The sequence below is a fragment of the Mytilus galloprovincialis genome, chromosome 11, assembly GCF_965363235.1.
Source record: "Mytilus galloprovincialis chromosome 11, xbMytGall1.hap1.1, whole genome shotgun sequence".
Classification (NCBI taxonomy): domain Eukaryota; kingdom Metazoa; phylum Mollusca; class Bivalvia; order Mytilida; family Mytilidae; genus Mytilus; species Mytilus galloprovincialis.
The window spans coordinates 22,966,268-22,984,333 of record NC_134848.1 but is presented as its reverse complement, the minus strand read 5'-3'; the positions used below and the strand labels follow the sequence as shown (position 1 = coordinate 22,984,333).

The following is an 18,066-nucleotide window of genomic DNA, read 5'->3' as shown; positions in this document are numbered from 1 at the left end:
AACATCATTACGCAAAAGAAACTACTAAAAAAGTAATAAGAAACATAACGAACTCCAAGGATCATTCTAAAAGTCTATAAACATATAGCAAAATTAAAAGTTCAAACACAACAAACAAAAGGCTAACAATTGTAATATTCCTGAATTGGTACATGTTAATTTAGACAATGTTACACCCACTTGCGTGTTGACATGGATTATCATTGATATGTTAATAATTTGAAATTAACTGTTTAAAAACATGGAATTTAAAACAAATATGTTTATTTTCTACCCCAGGAATGGACTACATTAGCTGCATTCGAAAAACCTTTCCGAAATTTGGGTATTCAATTACCTTCAATTTAACTTTGAACTTTATTGGGACGTTCCCCTTTTTCATTCTAGCGTCACTGCACGATGAGTCTTTTATAAAAACAATATTTATCCTTATATCTATGATCAGTTTATGTATTGAGATGATGCATAAAGGCATAGACATATCTTTTCTTGCTAATGTCTTATATGCATGTATTGAAACAATACACATATTAAGACATTGTCCATTAAAAGAAACTGATCATATTTGCGTCTTATCCTTTTAAAAAATATTGTATTAAAACAATAAAGGTCAATTAAAAAACAGTGTTATAATCTTACAAGATTCTCAAACTTGATAGATCGTTAAAGGCAGTTTCGGCAATTCTGGAAAGCCGATTGTTGTCTAATCGTCTGTAAAATAAAATGAAAAAATAAGACGAAACACATCTATTAATAGTTTAAACTTTGAACAATAATAATAAAATTAACGGTACCAATTTTCTTGCACCAGATGCGCATTTCGACAATACATGTCTCTTCAGTGATGCTCGTGGCCAAAATATTTGAAATCCAAAGCTTATATAAAAGATGAAGAGCTATAATCCAAAAGGTCCGAAAAAGTTCTTTGTTTTCTGTTTTTTGTTAACTACTTCTGCCAGATCAACTAATAGTAACTCAAACATATACAAAAAAGTTCTACATATTATCACAGAGAAAAATCCTCTACAAACAAGATGTTGGCTGATTGTTCCAGTTCGCTCAGCACTATCTAAAAGATGTCATGACAATATATAAAAAGTTAACACAATATATGAAGAGTCAACATAGTAAAGAAGTCAACAACATATAGGAGGAGTCAAAACATATAAGAAGGAGTCAAAACATATAAGAAGGAGTCAAACCAGTATAGGAGGAGTAAACATAAAATAGGCAGAGTCAACGCAGTATAGGAGGAATCATCACAGTAAAGGAGGAGTCAACACAATATATGAGGAGTCAACATAGTATAGGCGTCAACACCATATAGGAGGAGTCAATACAGTATAATTCAACACAATATAGGAGGAGTCAAACTAGTATAAGAATCAACACAGTACAGGCAGAGTCAATACAGTATAGGAGGATTCAAATTAGTATAGGTGGAGTCAACCTAGTATAGGAGGATTTAACACAGTATAGGTGTAGTCGACCTAGTATAAGAGGAGTCAACATAGTAAAGGCGAAGTAAATACAGTTAAGACGGAGTTTATAGTCAGGGAGGGGTCAACACAGTATAGTAGAATTCGACACAGTATAGGAGGATTGAAATTAGTAAAGTTGGAGTCAACCTTATATAAGAGGAGTCAACATCTATAATACTAAAATTACGAGGTCCACTTTGTCAGCCGTCATCACGTAAAAACGATGAATCAAAGAATTCAACTTTATATATAACTAATATAGTACAATGCTGTTGATTAAAAATTACACCACTCTAGGCCCATTTGTTTTCCACGTAATTAATATTGCCAATAATTAAGAAGTTCCGGATCGAGTCCGACACCGATACCAATAGTATATTCATCTGTTACCTATTACCTTATCTGTACGTTCCACATCTGACAGGCGCACTACCAAACAGTGTATTTAGAATTTTGCTGTATACTGTTGAGTAAAAAATACTCCATTCCAGGCCCTTTTGTTTTCCAAATTATTAATATTACTAATAATTGATAGGTTCCAGGTCGACGGGTTCAAACAGAAAGATTTTGAAAGCAGAGAAAACTGTGCACCTTATACATGTTATAATCGGCATGACTTTATCAGATGACAATACCAATACTAAAATAAGGCATACGCATAGTTATATATCAGTCACGGACCCGCGATATGACAGGTGTGTTCTAGTAGTATATATATGAGGAGTCAACACAGTAAAGTTGGAGTCAACACAGTAAAGGCGGAGTCAATATAGTAAAGGCGGAGTCAATACAGTATAGGAGGAGTCAAACCAGTATGGTATAATTCAATACAGTAGAGTTATAAATACAAAAACTGACGAATAAAATCCCATGATTCAATTTTTTAAACTGCCATTCTCTAAAAAGAATAAAAAGAAAGAGTATAGATCTCATAAAAAATTGTTTAGTTTAAACATATTTATTTATAGTGGATTGGGAAACAAGTTTTGCAACTTATATTAACCCCTTTCCACTTTGAGGGTGCGAGTGCTGCCTTGTAGCGGCATTAGCCTGCTCTTTTGTTTAAAAAAATGTTTAACACTGCCACATTGTCCCAAGCCAAACTACTTGTATGTAGTTGTTGTACCGGTATGTCATAACTTCATCTTTTCTTTATTGCAAAAAAGAAGTGATGCTAGTGCTTTGATTGTTTATTCGCAATGTTTTCATTACTCATGTCCTTTCAGCTATTGGTATGAGATTGTGTGTTGCCTTCTGAATGAAGATTGTGTCACTTGCCTACCATTTCATTTTTTTTATACAAAATATCATTTTAAACTGATTTTTATAAAAATATGTTTTAATGTTCTTACAAGACTGATTGGCACAGCAATTCTGCACGAAATATGTAATGCAGTTTTCAGAGCATACTTACAAAATCTGTAATGCGGTCAGAGACTCAAAAGTGAAATCGCCAATTGTTGTCCACATGTTGAAATCAATTCGCCTGAAATATACAAATAAACAAACACATCAAAGATACCTTTTTTTTTTTATTTCTGCACACATGGCCCCGAAGTCATAAAAATTACGAGTCGGTTTTTGTATTCGTCCTCGAAAATCAACCAATCAAAATGAGGAATTTCATGTTTGGAGCATGATTTTTGTGCTCCAAGCACTGAGCAAAGTATTATGACTTCAAGCCAAAACTTTTTTGAAAAAGTTTTTGGTATAATCAAAGTGCAGGTCCATACAAGTGAGATATATCGATTATAGGGAGAGACTAGATTAACCGGGTTATTGTTAAAATAAGCTTTGGATTTTCAAACACCATGGCCTCAGGCATCACTGAAGAGACATTGATTGTCGAAATGCGCATATGGTGCAGAATAAAATGGTACCGTTTATGTTATTGAATGAGACTTTGAGTTTTATAACTGGATTGGGATTTTTGTAATCTCTAGCACAAGTAGAACAAAATGAAATAATTTGAAATCTCCCCTAGTTTTGGTGGGCTCCGTGTTGTTGTTGTGCCCCTATTTGTAACATTTGTCAATTCAATGTAATTTGATGCAACTGTCGTACAAGTTTAGCGCTATAAACCAGGTTCAATCCAACATTTTCCATGTGTTTTGTCATTTGATTATGGACTTTACGACTGAATTTTTCATCGGAGTTCAGTATTTTTGTGATTTTACTTTTTTGAAACAGAGCTAAACTTTCGAGGTTTAAATATCCTCATTATAGAGAATGAAAATGACGAATGTCTCTAAAGTGAAGATAATTTCCAAATGCCATACATGATTCTTCAACATAGTGAGAGGGGGCCTCGGTGGCCGAGTGGTCTAAGTAGTTACTACAGTAATCACTAGCCAGTCAACACCGAGGTTGTGGGTTCGAACCCCGCTCGTGTGGGTGCACTCGACTCCCATCTTAATTGACTAGGAATGTCAGTTTTCCTATCGAAGGTCGGTGGTTTTCTTCGGGCACTCCGGCTTCCTCCACCAATAAAAACTGGCCGCCACGAAATAGCCTAAATGCAGTGCTTAAAAGTGGCGTTAAAACACCAAAAATCAAAATCAAATCAACAAAGTGAGGAGATCCTTCATCCGGAAACGAGCTTGGGCCGTCCCATATACAATAATTAAATTGAGGATAGAAATGGGGAATGCGTCAAAGCGACAACAACCCAACCATAGAACATAATACATTTTACAAGGATATAATCACAAAAGACTATGAAAGCAAATTGGCGCCATTTTGACAATATACTTGTGGAAATTGACAAGGAAATTTATTTCTTGTTTCCATATTAAGACATAATGTTGGATATTGTGTCACTTTAAAGAACAAACACAAAATACACAAAGTACAGATATAGGAGTACTTGCAGCTATATGCAATTTTGCTTTGTCAAAATATAGGTATCGAAACATTATAGGACCGTGAATGTACAACAATATAATTTAGTTTATTGATAACAAAATTAATATGTATACTGATAAAAAAAATATTAACAAGAATGTGTCCAAAGTACACGGATGTCCTTTCCGCACTATCATTTTCTATGTTCAGTAAACCGTGAAAGTGGGGTAAAATCTCTTATTGGCATTATAATTAGAAAGATCATATCATAAGGAACATGTTTACTAAGTTTCAAGTTGATTGAACTTCAACTTCATCCAAAACTACCTCGGCCAAAAACTTTATCCTGAAGCGAAGCAGACGGACGAACTGACGAACGAACGAACGGACGGACGCACAGACCAGAAAACATAATGCCCATAAATGGGGCATAAAAATGTATCAACAGTTTTAATTAGTATTCTTCTGAACTAAGTTTACTAGTATTTGAAGGTTCGGATTGTCTAAATTTACGACCTGCATAAACACCATAATCGTAAAGGTTCAGATGTGCTGCTAGGTTTGTTATAAAAATGTTTATGTGCAGCAACGCTTTCAATCAAATCGTAGTATCTAAGTAAGAAATTAGTAAACTTTTACTTCGATTTTGTTCATTGTAATCCAGAACGTTACTACAGAAACGGTCTATCTACATTTTTGTATCGTCATAAGAAGTTATGTTAGAATCTCAATGGAAGAACAGTTATTTTATATACTCATGAGAAATCTAGTTATGTTATATACTCATGATAAGTCTAGTTATTTTATATACTCATGATAAGTCTAGTTATTTTATATACTAATGAGAAATCTAGTAATTTTATATAGTAATACTCATGATAAATCTAGTTATTTTATATGGTAATACTCATGATAAATCTAGTTATTTTATATGGTAATACTCATGATAAATCTAGTTATTTTATATACTCATGATAAATCTAATTATTTTATATACTCATGAGATATCTAGTTATTTTATATGGTAATACTCATGATAAATCTAGTTATTTTATATACTCATGATAAATCTAATTATTTTATATACTCACGAGAAATCTAGTTATTTTATATAGTAATACTCATGATAAGTCTAGTTATTTTATATAGTAATACTCATGATAAGTCTAGTTATTTTATATACTCATGATAAATCTAATTATTTCATATACTCATGATAAATCTAGTTATTTTATATGGTAATACTCATGATAAATCTAGTTATTTTATATACTCATGATAAATCTAATTATTTTATATACTAATGAGAAATCTAGTTATTTTATATAGTAATAGTTATGATAAGTCTAGTTATTTTATATATTCATGATAAATCTAATTATTTTATATACTCATGAGAAATCTAGTTATTTTATATGGTAATACTCATGATCAGTCTAGTCATTTTATATAGTAATACTCATGATATGCCTAATTATTTCATATACTCATGATAAGTCTAGTTATTTTATATAGTAATACTCATGATAAGTCTAATTATTTTATATACTCATAATAAGTCTAGTTATTTTCTATAGTAATACTCATGATAAATCTAATTATTTTATATACTCATGAGAAATCTAGTTATTTCATATAGTAATACTCATGATAAGTCTAGTTATTTTATATACTCATGATAAATCTAATTATTTTATATACTCATGAGAAATCTAGTTATTTTATAAAGTAATATTCATGATAAGTCTAGTTATTTTATATACTCATGATAAATTAAATTATTTTATATACTCATGAGAAATCTGATTATTTTATATACTCATGAGAAATCTAGTTATTTTATATAGTAATACTAATGATAAGTCTAGTTATTTTATATACTCATGAGAAATCTAGTTATTTTATATACTCATGAAAAATACAGTTCAATTTTCTGTGATCAATAATCGTTAACTTTCAACGAATCATATCTAATTCTGCATTAATTTCCCTAAACATATGAAAGAAACACCATAAATGTCTTACAATGTTCTCAGACTTATCAGATTCTTAAATGCAAAAGGACTAATTTCTGACAGTTTGTTCTTTTCAAGGCGCCTAAAATTAAAAAAAAGTCATAATAATACAATAATTTACCAGTAGCATAGATAACTAGCTAGTACATTTGTGTGACGCACAGTTCATACACGTATTGTGCTGTAACTGTGTTCTGTCGTAGATTAATTTTACGTGTTCGATGTTAATATGTGGTTTACATGTTGAAATGTACTTTTATATTATTTATTTACATATTTCTCTGTCTTCTTCTGTCCTTAGTCTTGCATTAATCTGAACTCTATTTCTGTTCCGCAATGTTGATTTTTAATAGGTATTTTTAACATTGCAATATATTAGAGGGAGGTTTGGGTAGCCATAAAACAAAGTTCAGCCCACCATTTTTTCTTAAAATGTCCTGTTCCAAGGAAGGAATTTATCAAATAGTCCGTTTCTATGTATGTTGACGTTTGTTTGTTTAGCAGTTCGGTATTTCTGTGTTTCCGTTTTTTTCCTCTTATAGTTGGTGTGCTGACCTCAGTTGGTTTGTGACACGGATTTGTTTCGGTTAAATTGATTTGTAACTTGTGAACAGCGGTATACTCTAATTCAGTTAATTCATTAATATTTTCTTTAAAAGCAGCCCCCAAAAAAAACCAAAAATAACAACTATACTGTGATACAGCTAGATTTTAAACCATTGAATACATATGATACATAGATTGAACTGGGACATGGTTTTCTGATGTAACCAAACATCCCCCTAACATGTTTAACCCCGTCACATTCTGTATGTATGTGTCTGTCCCAAACCTGTAATTCAATGGTAGTCGCTTGTTGTTATATGACACATTTGGTTTTCGTTCAATATTTTTCTCGTTTAAATTGCATTACATCTGTGATTTCGCAGCCTTTCATAATGACTATACAGTATCGGCTTTGCTCATTGTTGAAGACCGTACGTTGACTTATAGCTGTTAATTTATTTGTCATTTGGTCTCTTGTGGAGAATTGTATCATCGGCAATCATACCATATCTTCTTTTTATATATATATAAAAACAATCTACATACAAAACGTCCAATTCAGTCAAAGCTATAAATGTATATTCGTCAATAGTCGTCAATTTGTTGGAGTCCATCCTCCTGAAATATACAAAAAAGTAAAACATCACCGACGTTTGACTCGGAATTTATATGTTGTAACTCAGTTAATTACCCCCAAAAATTGTACCGATTAAAAGCTGGATTTTTACCTCTTTACGTTGTTCTCACTAGTCTTGGAACCAGGATGCCTTACCACAGAATATGTAACCTGTTGAAAAATTGTATAATTCGGACTAGCGGAAGCAAAAGTTCTTAAAATGAAAATTAGTCCATTCAAAACGGAAAGTCCTTTATCATTACATACATAAACTAATTTATTTAACTGGGGTCAGTTTTGCATTGACATTTTATGTTTTGATCAATAAAATACCCATCATTAGTCCTTTGATTTTCCAAATAGGTTGTCGCTAGAATTCACGATGTGTGATAATTCTTGTAGAAAGAAAATGAAGTGGCATAACTCTTGAAAATTAAAAATGACGCCATTCAAATTCAAACTGCGTCTGAGTTTTGTGGTTAGAATCATTGTGTATAAGTTTCATAACATTTGGTTGAGTTAAACATATTCCGAAACGTATAGTGGTAATGTCAGACGGATAGACGGACAATTCACAAACTGAATGCCACTCTTGACTACGAAGCGACCATTACAACTAAAGGTTATAAGCAACAATGTTAATCTACATCTGTTACCAGCTAGAAAACATGCTCATGCTACTTTATTTCTTATATCTAAAGATGTTTCTTGTTTCTGATTTTTTTTATATAGATTAGACCGTTAGATTTCCCGTTTGAATGCATGGTTGTACACTAGTCATTTTTTAGGCCCGTTATTGCTTAATGTTCGGTGTGAGCCAAGGCTCTGTGTTGAAGACTGCATTTTACCCTTTAGTAGTTTTTCTTTTAAACATAGTGACTTGGATAAAGAGTTGTCGTATTGGCATTCATACCACATCTTCATATATCTATTGTTTAATCATTTCCAACATTTAACAAATTAGAATATTTTTAAACATATATGTAGTGTATAGAAGTACATACAAGGTCGATAAGTTGTTGAGGCCTTCGAACATTGATCCATTTATAACTGAGATCAAATTATCTGACAAGTCCCTGAAATATGATTATAGAGGTCTATTAATTTTAACATAAAAAGTGAATTTAAGTCACAATCAAATTACAAAAATACGAACAAATGAATGAATAAGAAAATTAAATAAACGAATAAACAAGAAGATGGACACATAGATGAATGAATACATGAATAAATAATGAACGAACGAACGAACGAACGAACGAACGAACGAACGAATAACCGAACGGACGGACGAATGAACGAACGAACGAACGAACGAACGAACGAACGAACGAACGAACGTAACGAACGCACGGTCGAACGGACGGACGAACAAACGAACGAACGAACGGACGGACGGACGAACGAACGTACGAACGAACGAACGAACGGACGGACGAACGAACGAATAAAAGACGAATAAATGATTTGAATTATTGAGAGCGTCCCTTATTATCATTTATAACAGCCAAATTGACAAAAAAATTAATTAAAATGATGTTTCCATAGGGACTCTAATGATTATTTTTGTCATATATTGTCTTGCTTATCAATTTTGATTATTTATAAATTACTGTTACTGACAAAATCTATTCATGTCTAAAAAGCATATACTTACAAAGTACGTAAGCTTAACATAAACTTGTCAGAAACACTTAAATCTATAATACTAAAATTACGGAGTCCAATTTGTCAGCCGTCATCACGTAAAAACGACGAATCAGAGAATTCAACTTTATATACAACTAATATAGTACAAAGGTGTAGATTAAAAATTACACCACTCCAGGCCCTTTTATTTTCCACGTAATTAATATTGCCAATAATTAGGAAGTTCCGGGTCGAGTCCGATACCGATACCAATAGTATAATCACCTGTTACCTATTACCTTATCTGTACGTTCCGCATCTGACAGGCGCACCACCAAACGGTGTATTCAGGATTAATATGCTATATACACGGGTCATAATCACAGGGTTGACACTACTAAATTGTCAAATTGTTACCTATTGTAGTATTTTAATCCGTAAGACTTTCTAAGATAACAATACGAATACTAAAAATCTGGACTAAAAATAAGTTTCAAGTTGTTAGCGGGCATGACGTAAAACAGCGAATCAAAGAATTCAACTTTATTCATAACTAATATAGGACAATGCTGTTGATTAAAAAATACTCCATTCCAGGACCTTTTGTTTTCCAAATAATTAATATTACCAATAATTGATAAGTTCCAGTTCGACGGGTTCAAACAGAAAGATTTGAAAGCAGAGAAAATTGTGTATCTTATAATCGGCATGACTTTATCAGATGACAATACTAATACTAAAATAAGGCTTGCGCATAGTTATATACTTTAATTCAGTCACGGACCCGCGATATCACGGGTGTGTTCTAGTACTTACTAAACAAGAAGACTTGACATAAACTTGCCCAAAAACATAAATACTTACAAAGCAAGAATGCTTAACATAAACTTGTCCAAAAACATAAATACTTACAAAACAAGAAAGCTTTTTTACTGACATAAACCTGTCCAAAAAATGTTAAATACTTACAAAGCAAGAGAGCTTTACATAAACGTGTCCAAAAAAACATTAAATACTTACAAAACAAGAAAGCTTTACATAAAATTGCCAAAAAGCATAAAGACTTACAAAACAAGATGGCTTTACATAAACTTGTCCAAAACTTAAATACTTACAAAACACGTAGGCTTGATATTAATTTGACCCCAAAAAGACATAAATACTTACAAAACAAAGAAGCTCTATAACATAAACTTGTCAAACAAACATAAATACTTACAAATACGTAGGTAACTTAAACTTTTCCGAAACATAAATACTAACAAAACACGTAGGCTTGACATAAACTTGTCCAAAAACATTAAACTTACAAAACAAGAAAGATCTATAACATAAACTTGTCCAAAAACATAAATACTTACAAAACAAGAAGGCTTAACATAAACTTGTCAAAAAAACATAAATACTTACAAAACAAGACGGTTTTACATAAACTTGTTCAAAAACATAAATACTTACAAAACAAGAAAGCTTTATTACATAAACTCGTCCAAATACATAAATACTTACAAAACAAGAAGGCTTGAACTAAACTTGTTAAAATACATAAATACTTACAAAACAAGAAGGCTTGAACTAAACTTGTTAAAAAACCCACAAATACTTACAAAACAAGAAAGCTTTGAACCAACTTGTCCAAAAACATAAATACTTACAAAACAAGAAGTCTTAACATAAACTTGTCAACAAAAACCCGTAAATACTTACAGAACACGTAGTTTTGGCATTAACTTTAAAAAAAACAAACTTAAAAAACACGTAGAGATGATATAAACTTGTTACTAAAATACATGAATATTTATAAAACACTTTAACTCGACTTAAATCTTTCCAAAACACATACATACTTACAAAAGAAGTAGACTTGACAAATTGTTGAGTGCATTACTGTTTATCTTAGTCATCTGATTGCTTGCAACACTCCTGAAACAATGTTAATACACAATGACTAAAAACGCATAATGTTACCTTAAATTATGTAGTGGTGACAATCATGTAATACATTGTCATTTCGGGGCCTTTTATAGCTGACTATGCGGTATGATCTTTGCTTAATATTTAAGACCGTACGGTGATCTATAGCTGTTAATTTCTGTATTATTTATGTCTCTTGTGGAGAGTTGTCTCAATAACAATCATACCACATCTTCTTTTTTTAATTCTTATATAACTGTAAATTAAAGGTCATACATAATGAAGTGAGCATACTTGAACAGCTTACTCAACAAATTGGGAGGAGACTATACTTATTTATCATCTTGTGTCACATCCTTTTGGCATATTTAAGCAAATAAGATATGTTTAAACTAAGAAATTGTTTTAAAAGATTGTTCCGGTTAATTGATACACAGAAGACACAATTCTTAACATTTCAACTTTTTTGTTATTGTGGCCTCGACTTGATAGTGATAGGTTTGAACTAATTGTCTCTCTAAAATTCAAAACTGCCTGTCGTCTCCGAACTAGACATTGTTCGGGGTTTTCAACGATGGAAATTTTTAACGACCTTGACTGACTATACAGCCCTTGCACGGTCGGGGTTTTCAAACCCATTTAATACCTTTTGTATTAAACATTTTTCTCGCATATCAAACAATACATTTAATATGAACACCTATATTTATAAAACAATGTGATATGGACTTTTTCAATATCACACCTTTATCAACCCGAGACACCATTTTAATCGCGAGAGCTTTGCTCGAGGGATTATAATAGTTGTGCATTGATACGGTGGGTAATATTGAAGAAAAAGCCTGATCATATACTTAGAGAAAATAACATATGATTTTACTGTATGATAAAAGCATCAAATTAACGTAAACTCCATATGTTTCCGAATTGGTTTTTAGCGGGCTGATATGAAAAAATTATCACATGCCTTTCCGTAACGTTATCACATGGCATTCTGGCGATAGTCGGCAAATTCCGGAAAATACACCTCAATGGTACGTTTTCAGTGAAAAAACATTACAAAGTATGGTACAAAATTATTGAGATACTGGAAAGTATATTGTGTAAAATGTGAAAAAAACCAACAAACAAAGGATAAAATAAATGCATTTTTAAAAGTTTCAAACATAATCTAGAAAGTTATTTTAAAAATGTTGACTTTTCCAAACAGTGTTCAATATTCATATATATTGTTGAATTATCTTTATTTATCGTCCATATTAAAATATATCATACTGCTGTTTTTCTTTTCTGTGAAGACATATGCTAGAAATATTTCGTATCGAATTTAATGCATTTGGGGTCCGACGTCCGTGAACTTTTTGAACTTCTACTTGAGAAAAACGCAAAAGGATCAATGCATTAATTTTTCATTTTTCTCCAATGTTGAAGCATATGATAAAAAGATCGCAACATGTCATTTTTCATATCGCATGTATTATCATCCCTCGAGACATGCGGCTCTTGGGCTGATATTAAATCTAGGGCTGATAATACATGCGATATGAAAAATGCCATGTAATAATCTGATAATATCATATACACTTTATTATATACCTCACGTAGAATATGTTTATTTGACACGATACAGCACGATTGCCGCTGACCACGTTACACATACAATTTATCTGTATTTACTACCAAGTATAAAATGAATAGGTGTATCTTTGAGTTCTTTTTTAATTCATGATGCCTAGAATCATTGCATTATATAATATCTAAATCTAAGATTTATAAAATTTGATTTAAAATTTCTGTAGATATCTTTTTTCGAAATTTCTCACATGTAAGGAGCGGGTGGGGGTGTGGGGGTTGTACAATAATAATATGATAACCAGTTGTTAATTAACGTAACAAAATTACACCTCTGTCTCGAGTAAAAAAAGGAGGGGGGGGGGTTTCTAACTTGTTTAACCCCGCCACGTTATGTATGTGTCAGTTCCAAGCCCTGTAAATCAGTGTTTGACGATTGTTGCTGTGTTACATATTTGTTTTTCTTTCATTATTTTAAATTAAAACAGGTATGCAGTTATTTTTATCGTTTGATTTTTTTTTTATATGTGTAACTTCGGGACCTTTTATAGCTGCCATGGCTATGCGTCACGGGCTTGGCTCGTTGTTGAAAGCCGTACCGTGACCTATATTTGTTAACTTCGTTGTTATAAGTCTCTTGTGAAGAGTTGTCTCATTGGAAATTATACCACATCTTCTTTTTATAAGCTTATTTAAATCAACATTACCAGACCATGATTTCATTTAATTTTTTTATAAATCAGAATGACGGGTTTCTGAAAAAATTGTCAAAATGATTAAAAAAATGCGATTTTGGAAAAAAAAACCTTCTGACCAGTCCCACTAGGCCACGATCGCACTACGATCTGTGAAAAAAATGCAAATTTTGATGATCGTAGTGCGATCGTGTAGATCGCAGTAAGGTCGTATCACGGTCGTGGTGAGGTCTTCAAGATCGTGAAGAGCGTGGCCAACTTTGAACATGTTCAAAACAATCGTGGTGCGGTCGTGGCGAAATCAGGTCGTAGTAGAAGCGTAGTGAGAGCGCACTGAGATCGTAGTAAGATCGCAAAGGTCGCTGTACAATCGTAGCGAGAGCGTAGCGAGAGCGTAGCGAAAGCGTGATTCTATTCGGAGAGACTGCGCTACGATCGCACAGCGACGTGATCACGACCTCACTACGACCATCACGTTCTCACTGCGACCCAACTACGCTTCCACTACGACTATACCACGCTTTTCAAGACCATAGTACGATTCTAGCACGCCCTTGCCGTCCTCATCACGCTCTTCTTACGACCTGACTACGTTCACACTACGACCATCATTCTCATTGTCATTTTCACATAAAATATATAAAAAAAGCTCCATAGATTTTGTTTGTTTGAATGTAATTATCCATTTGCTCTAACGGCTCAACCATGATTCTCGTTTTTATATAGATTAGACCGTTGGTTTTCCCGTTTAAATGGTTTAACACTGGTAATATTTTGGGTCCTTTATAACGTTCTGATTGATGTGAGCCAATTAAGGCTCCGTGTTGAAGGCCGTACCTTGGCCTATAATGGTTTACTTTTATAAATTGTTACTTGGATGGAGAGTTGTCTCATTGGCTCTCATACCACATCTTCCTATATATATATATATTGATACATCTATGTCATCTCTGCTATCGTTCACTAAAATATCGTCATTGAGCTTCATGGACCAGCAATAGGTTGTAATTTAGGTTGGATTGGTCGGTCCGACATCTCTGCTTGATCAGGATTCGTTACTTTGCTCCCTCTGCCTCTACATCAACTCCTACCACTATGCCCACGTGTTCTGGTAGATTTTGGTGGCATGACTGTATTATTTCCGAGAAATTTACGATTTAATCAGAAATAGAAGGAATTGAACTGTATTGATATGGAACACGATGTTGACGTTATTGCTGAGAACGTAGTAAGATCGCGCTATGAACGTAGTATAATCGTGGTAAGAACGTGTAATAATCGCAGTAAGATCGTGTTGCAATCGGATAACTCGTGGTATGGTCGTAGTGAGAACGTGAAGAGCGTAGAAAGATCTTGATAAGCGTAGTGAGGTCGCAGAATAAGCGCGGTGAGAACGTGGTATAATCGTAGTGGGATCTTTGTAGAAGCGTAGAGAGGACGTAGTAGCATCGTGAAAGCAACGAAAATTTACATTTTCATGCCGCTCATACCGCGACTTCACCACGATCTAAATTTATTTTAGATCGCGGTGAGCGTGGTGCGATCGTGGTCTAGTGGGACTGGGGCTTAATCACAATTTTTAAAAATCTGCAACAGGCTTTATTCAACGAAAATTTAATAATCTTTAAAATAAGACCAAAATCAGTAGTGAGGAGTTTAGGTCCATTAACTGTTCCAAAAATACTATTTAATAAATTTTAAACCTCTGGCTATTTTTATGTGTAAAAATTGTCTCATTTTACATTTACAGATAAACACATCGGTGATTGACAGTAAAGTGATTAGAGTGATACTGATCTCTCCACAATCTCACTTTCTAAATCTCTCGAGATTATTTGTATTGTATCTTATTTCCAAAAGTATTTCATTAAACTGCTTTGTAAAATTATATCCTCTTAGTAGTTTGCTTCAGAGGCGGATTTATCAGGGGACCCGGGCCCCCCCTTTTGAGAAAAAAAATTGGTTGATTTTATAGGGAATCACTGAAGCGTGACGGGAGTGGGTCCCCTCTTAGGCAGCCAGTTGGCCCCACTTATGAAAATTTCTAGATCCGCCACTGTGCTTTCAGTTTGAAAATCTTTAATGAATAAAGGATGTTCTCTCCTCTTGTTTGTGTGAATATTCGCCAGATATTCGGAATCATCTGGTTTTATCCATGTTGTGCCGTTAAAGAGATTTCCCTGCTACCCCCTACTTTTTTTTTATATTTTTATTACATATAGTTTAGAAAGTCAAATTTGAAAATGCTATTAAATCCTTGTTATGTTTCCTAATTTTGAAAGAAAAATGGTGCCAATGTTACATGTAAGAAAAGTCTAGAGAGAATTAGTTCCCGCTAAATTTTTAATGGCTCATATCTCTTGAACAAGCACTCAGCATGACCCTTTTTTTTATTTTGGTTATCTAAGCTCCTTTGTATTTATACTATCAATTTATAACAGTCTTTTAAAAAAATTGTTATTTTGAAATAGAGTTGCGAACATCCTTACTTTAAGTTATATTGTGTGTTTCTCCTATAAATTCTATGATGTTTTCTTTCTATCAATACTATTGGTATCTTGTTTAAAGACAACTAAAACACATTCAACCATAGACTTAAATAAAAAAAAAACAATATTCATGTTTAGTGTAAGTTGCATCAGCCTCGGTTTCATGCATCAGCCGCGGTTGCAACCCAGAGTAAAGGGGGAAGGGGGGGTCCAACTGTATGCTCCCATTCAAATGCATTGGTCGTCAAAAAAAGGGGGTTCCAACCCCCCGACCCCCCCTGGATCCACCAATGATTGCTTATCTCAAATAAAATTTAATTAAAAACAATGTACAATAAATAAATTTGTTTATTTGTGCAAACATGTGAGGCGCGAATTTAGTCAAAATATTTATAAATACTTAAGGTAAATTTATCTCGAAATCGAATTGCGGAAATCTCAAATAGAAGTGTGAACGTCGTCCTGACTTCATTTATGGAGGATGTCTGGATGGGGTGTACATAGAATAATGAGACATAAGCGCAGATAAGGCTATAAATAAAGAATATGGAATAATGGGGTGCTGAAATATAAAGAACTGGAACACACCCGCGAAATCGCGGGCATATACAGCTTGTGAACTGTTGTAGGAGAATTTTTGTAAAAGATGTTATGTATGGAGAATTTCATAAAAGGTATCAAAAGCCCTGTCCCTTTTTCCAAAGTCCAATATTTGTTTCCTTTCTGTTAAATTCAATTATTTATGTGTTTCTGGCCTCAGACCACAATTATTCTTCTGCTTTGCTACAATGCTTTTTGTTTGGTAAAAGTCGAATCAAATTAAAAATTTATTGTGGAAGGAAGAGAAGCGACACCCAAAATGAGGTCTTCTCGTTTAATAGTATAGATAAAGAGACCCCATTCAAACCCTCACGCAGATCTGGCAATAAGAAATAGAGAATAATAGGCCGCTGATATATAAAGGATAGAGAAAAGTGGCATAAGAAAAAAAGAATACAAAATTGATAAACCCCATCAGGACAACATGAAGATCCCGGGCGGACTATTCCAGGATCCCCTTGAATACAATAATTTTGTCTAAATCTACGCCTAATACATATAAGTAAAATCTTACAGAACTTTTGTTGTTGGCGGTAAATCATCTGGTATGGTAGATAACCCAGTTTTATTACAGTAGACCCTGTAATCGACACACTCACATAATTCTGGACAGCCAATCACCATATCAACAGAGATAAACAACAACATCACAGGCAGAACACACATCATTATTACGTCTGTATTTGATTTGATTGATCTGGAGGAAAATAGCAAAAATTAATACAAAATATTTTTAAAGTGACTGTTCTCTTGTCAATCTTTACTGTTCTAATTTTTTTACGTTAACGTTTGGTGGTGATACTGTAAAATGACTAATTTCGCGATATTCGTTATTAAAAATTACCATAAACGGCCTCAAAGGAACGGAGATAAAGAACTGCAATACACTCTTTTTTCGCAGTTATTTTGAAATAATAAACCAATTACTTATTGTTTCGTTCTTTCAATTAAGAAACATAGCTAAAATATGACTGACTATATTTTCTGCAATGTGTTATAGAACACCTAAGAGAGTTAACTCTTTTAATTAGTAAAGATAATAAAGTTTTTCAAATATAAAATTCGCGTGTGTAAAACTGCTATAAAGCCAAACATTATTCCAGTATGTGATTTAAGTTATTTTAATTTTTTTTTACCTTTTTATCAACATATCTTAGCAAATATTTTGTCAAAATTTTTTGAAAATTAAACTTGCTTAATGTAGTTTAATCCAAGTGTTGGGTATTCCCTTGAATATATTCAGATATAACATATGAAGAAGAAAAAAATATAAAACAAAAAAAATATCTTACCGTACTTGAAAGTGCTGCAATTTTTCAGTATCTAAATCTATGAAACTTGTGAAATTATAAACCGTTAACGGACTTCACAAGGTGTAATCTTACTAAGTATACGATCATTGGGTGACCGATCATTGATACTTGCGCATGTCCTATGAAACCCAAAGCGTGAAATCACATGTATACAGATGAAAATTATCGGTCGGAAAATCAAGGAATTAATTTGTTTTTTCTTTCAAAATAGATATGATCTATTTTCTCATATTTTTTAAATAGTTTTATAATTATACCCGAGTGTGAAAACTTTTTAACAAACAAAAGATAAACGAAAATCGAGAAAAAGAGGGATTATAACCTCTGGATCCACCAAGACAAGACCAAAAAA

At 32.9% G+C, this 18,066-nt stretch overlaps 1 protein-coding gene across 3 annotated transcripts in view; it reads right to left on the bottom strand.

The window, feature by feature from the left end:
• Positions 1-17,760, bottom strand: part of LOC143051887 (uncharacterized) — a 32,358-nt gene extending 14,598 nt beyond the window's left edge. For all 3 annotated transcript variants that reach the window (XM_076224882.1, XM_076224883.1, XM_076224884.1), the window contains exons 1-8: positions 17,694-17,760; positions 16,916-17,098; positions 10,983-11,054; positions 8,507-8,578; positions 7,433-7,504; positions 6,351-6,422; positions 2,896-2,967; positions 640-711 (exon numbers count right to left, since the gene is read on the bottom strand). In XM_076224882.1, coding sequence (XP_076080997.1) covers positions 640-711; positions 2,896-2,967; positions 6,351-6,422; positions 7,433-7,504; positions 8,507-8,578; positions 10,983-11,054; positions 16,916-17,070 — 587 coding nt within the window. In that variant the 5' untranslated portion in view covers positions 17,071-17,098; positions 17,694-17,760. The remainder of the gene's footprint in view (positions 1-639; positions 712-2,895; positions 2,968-6,350; positions 6,423-7,432; positions 7,505-8,506; positions 8,579-10,982; positions 11,055-16,915; positions 17,099-17,693) is intronic.
• Between the last annotated feature and the right edge of the window lie 306 nt (positions 17,761-18,066).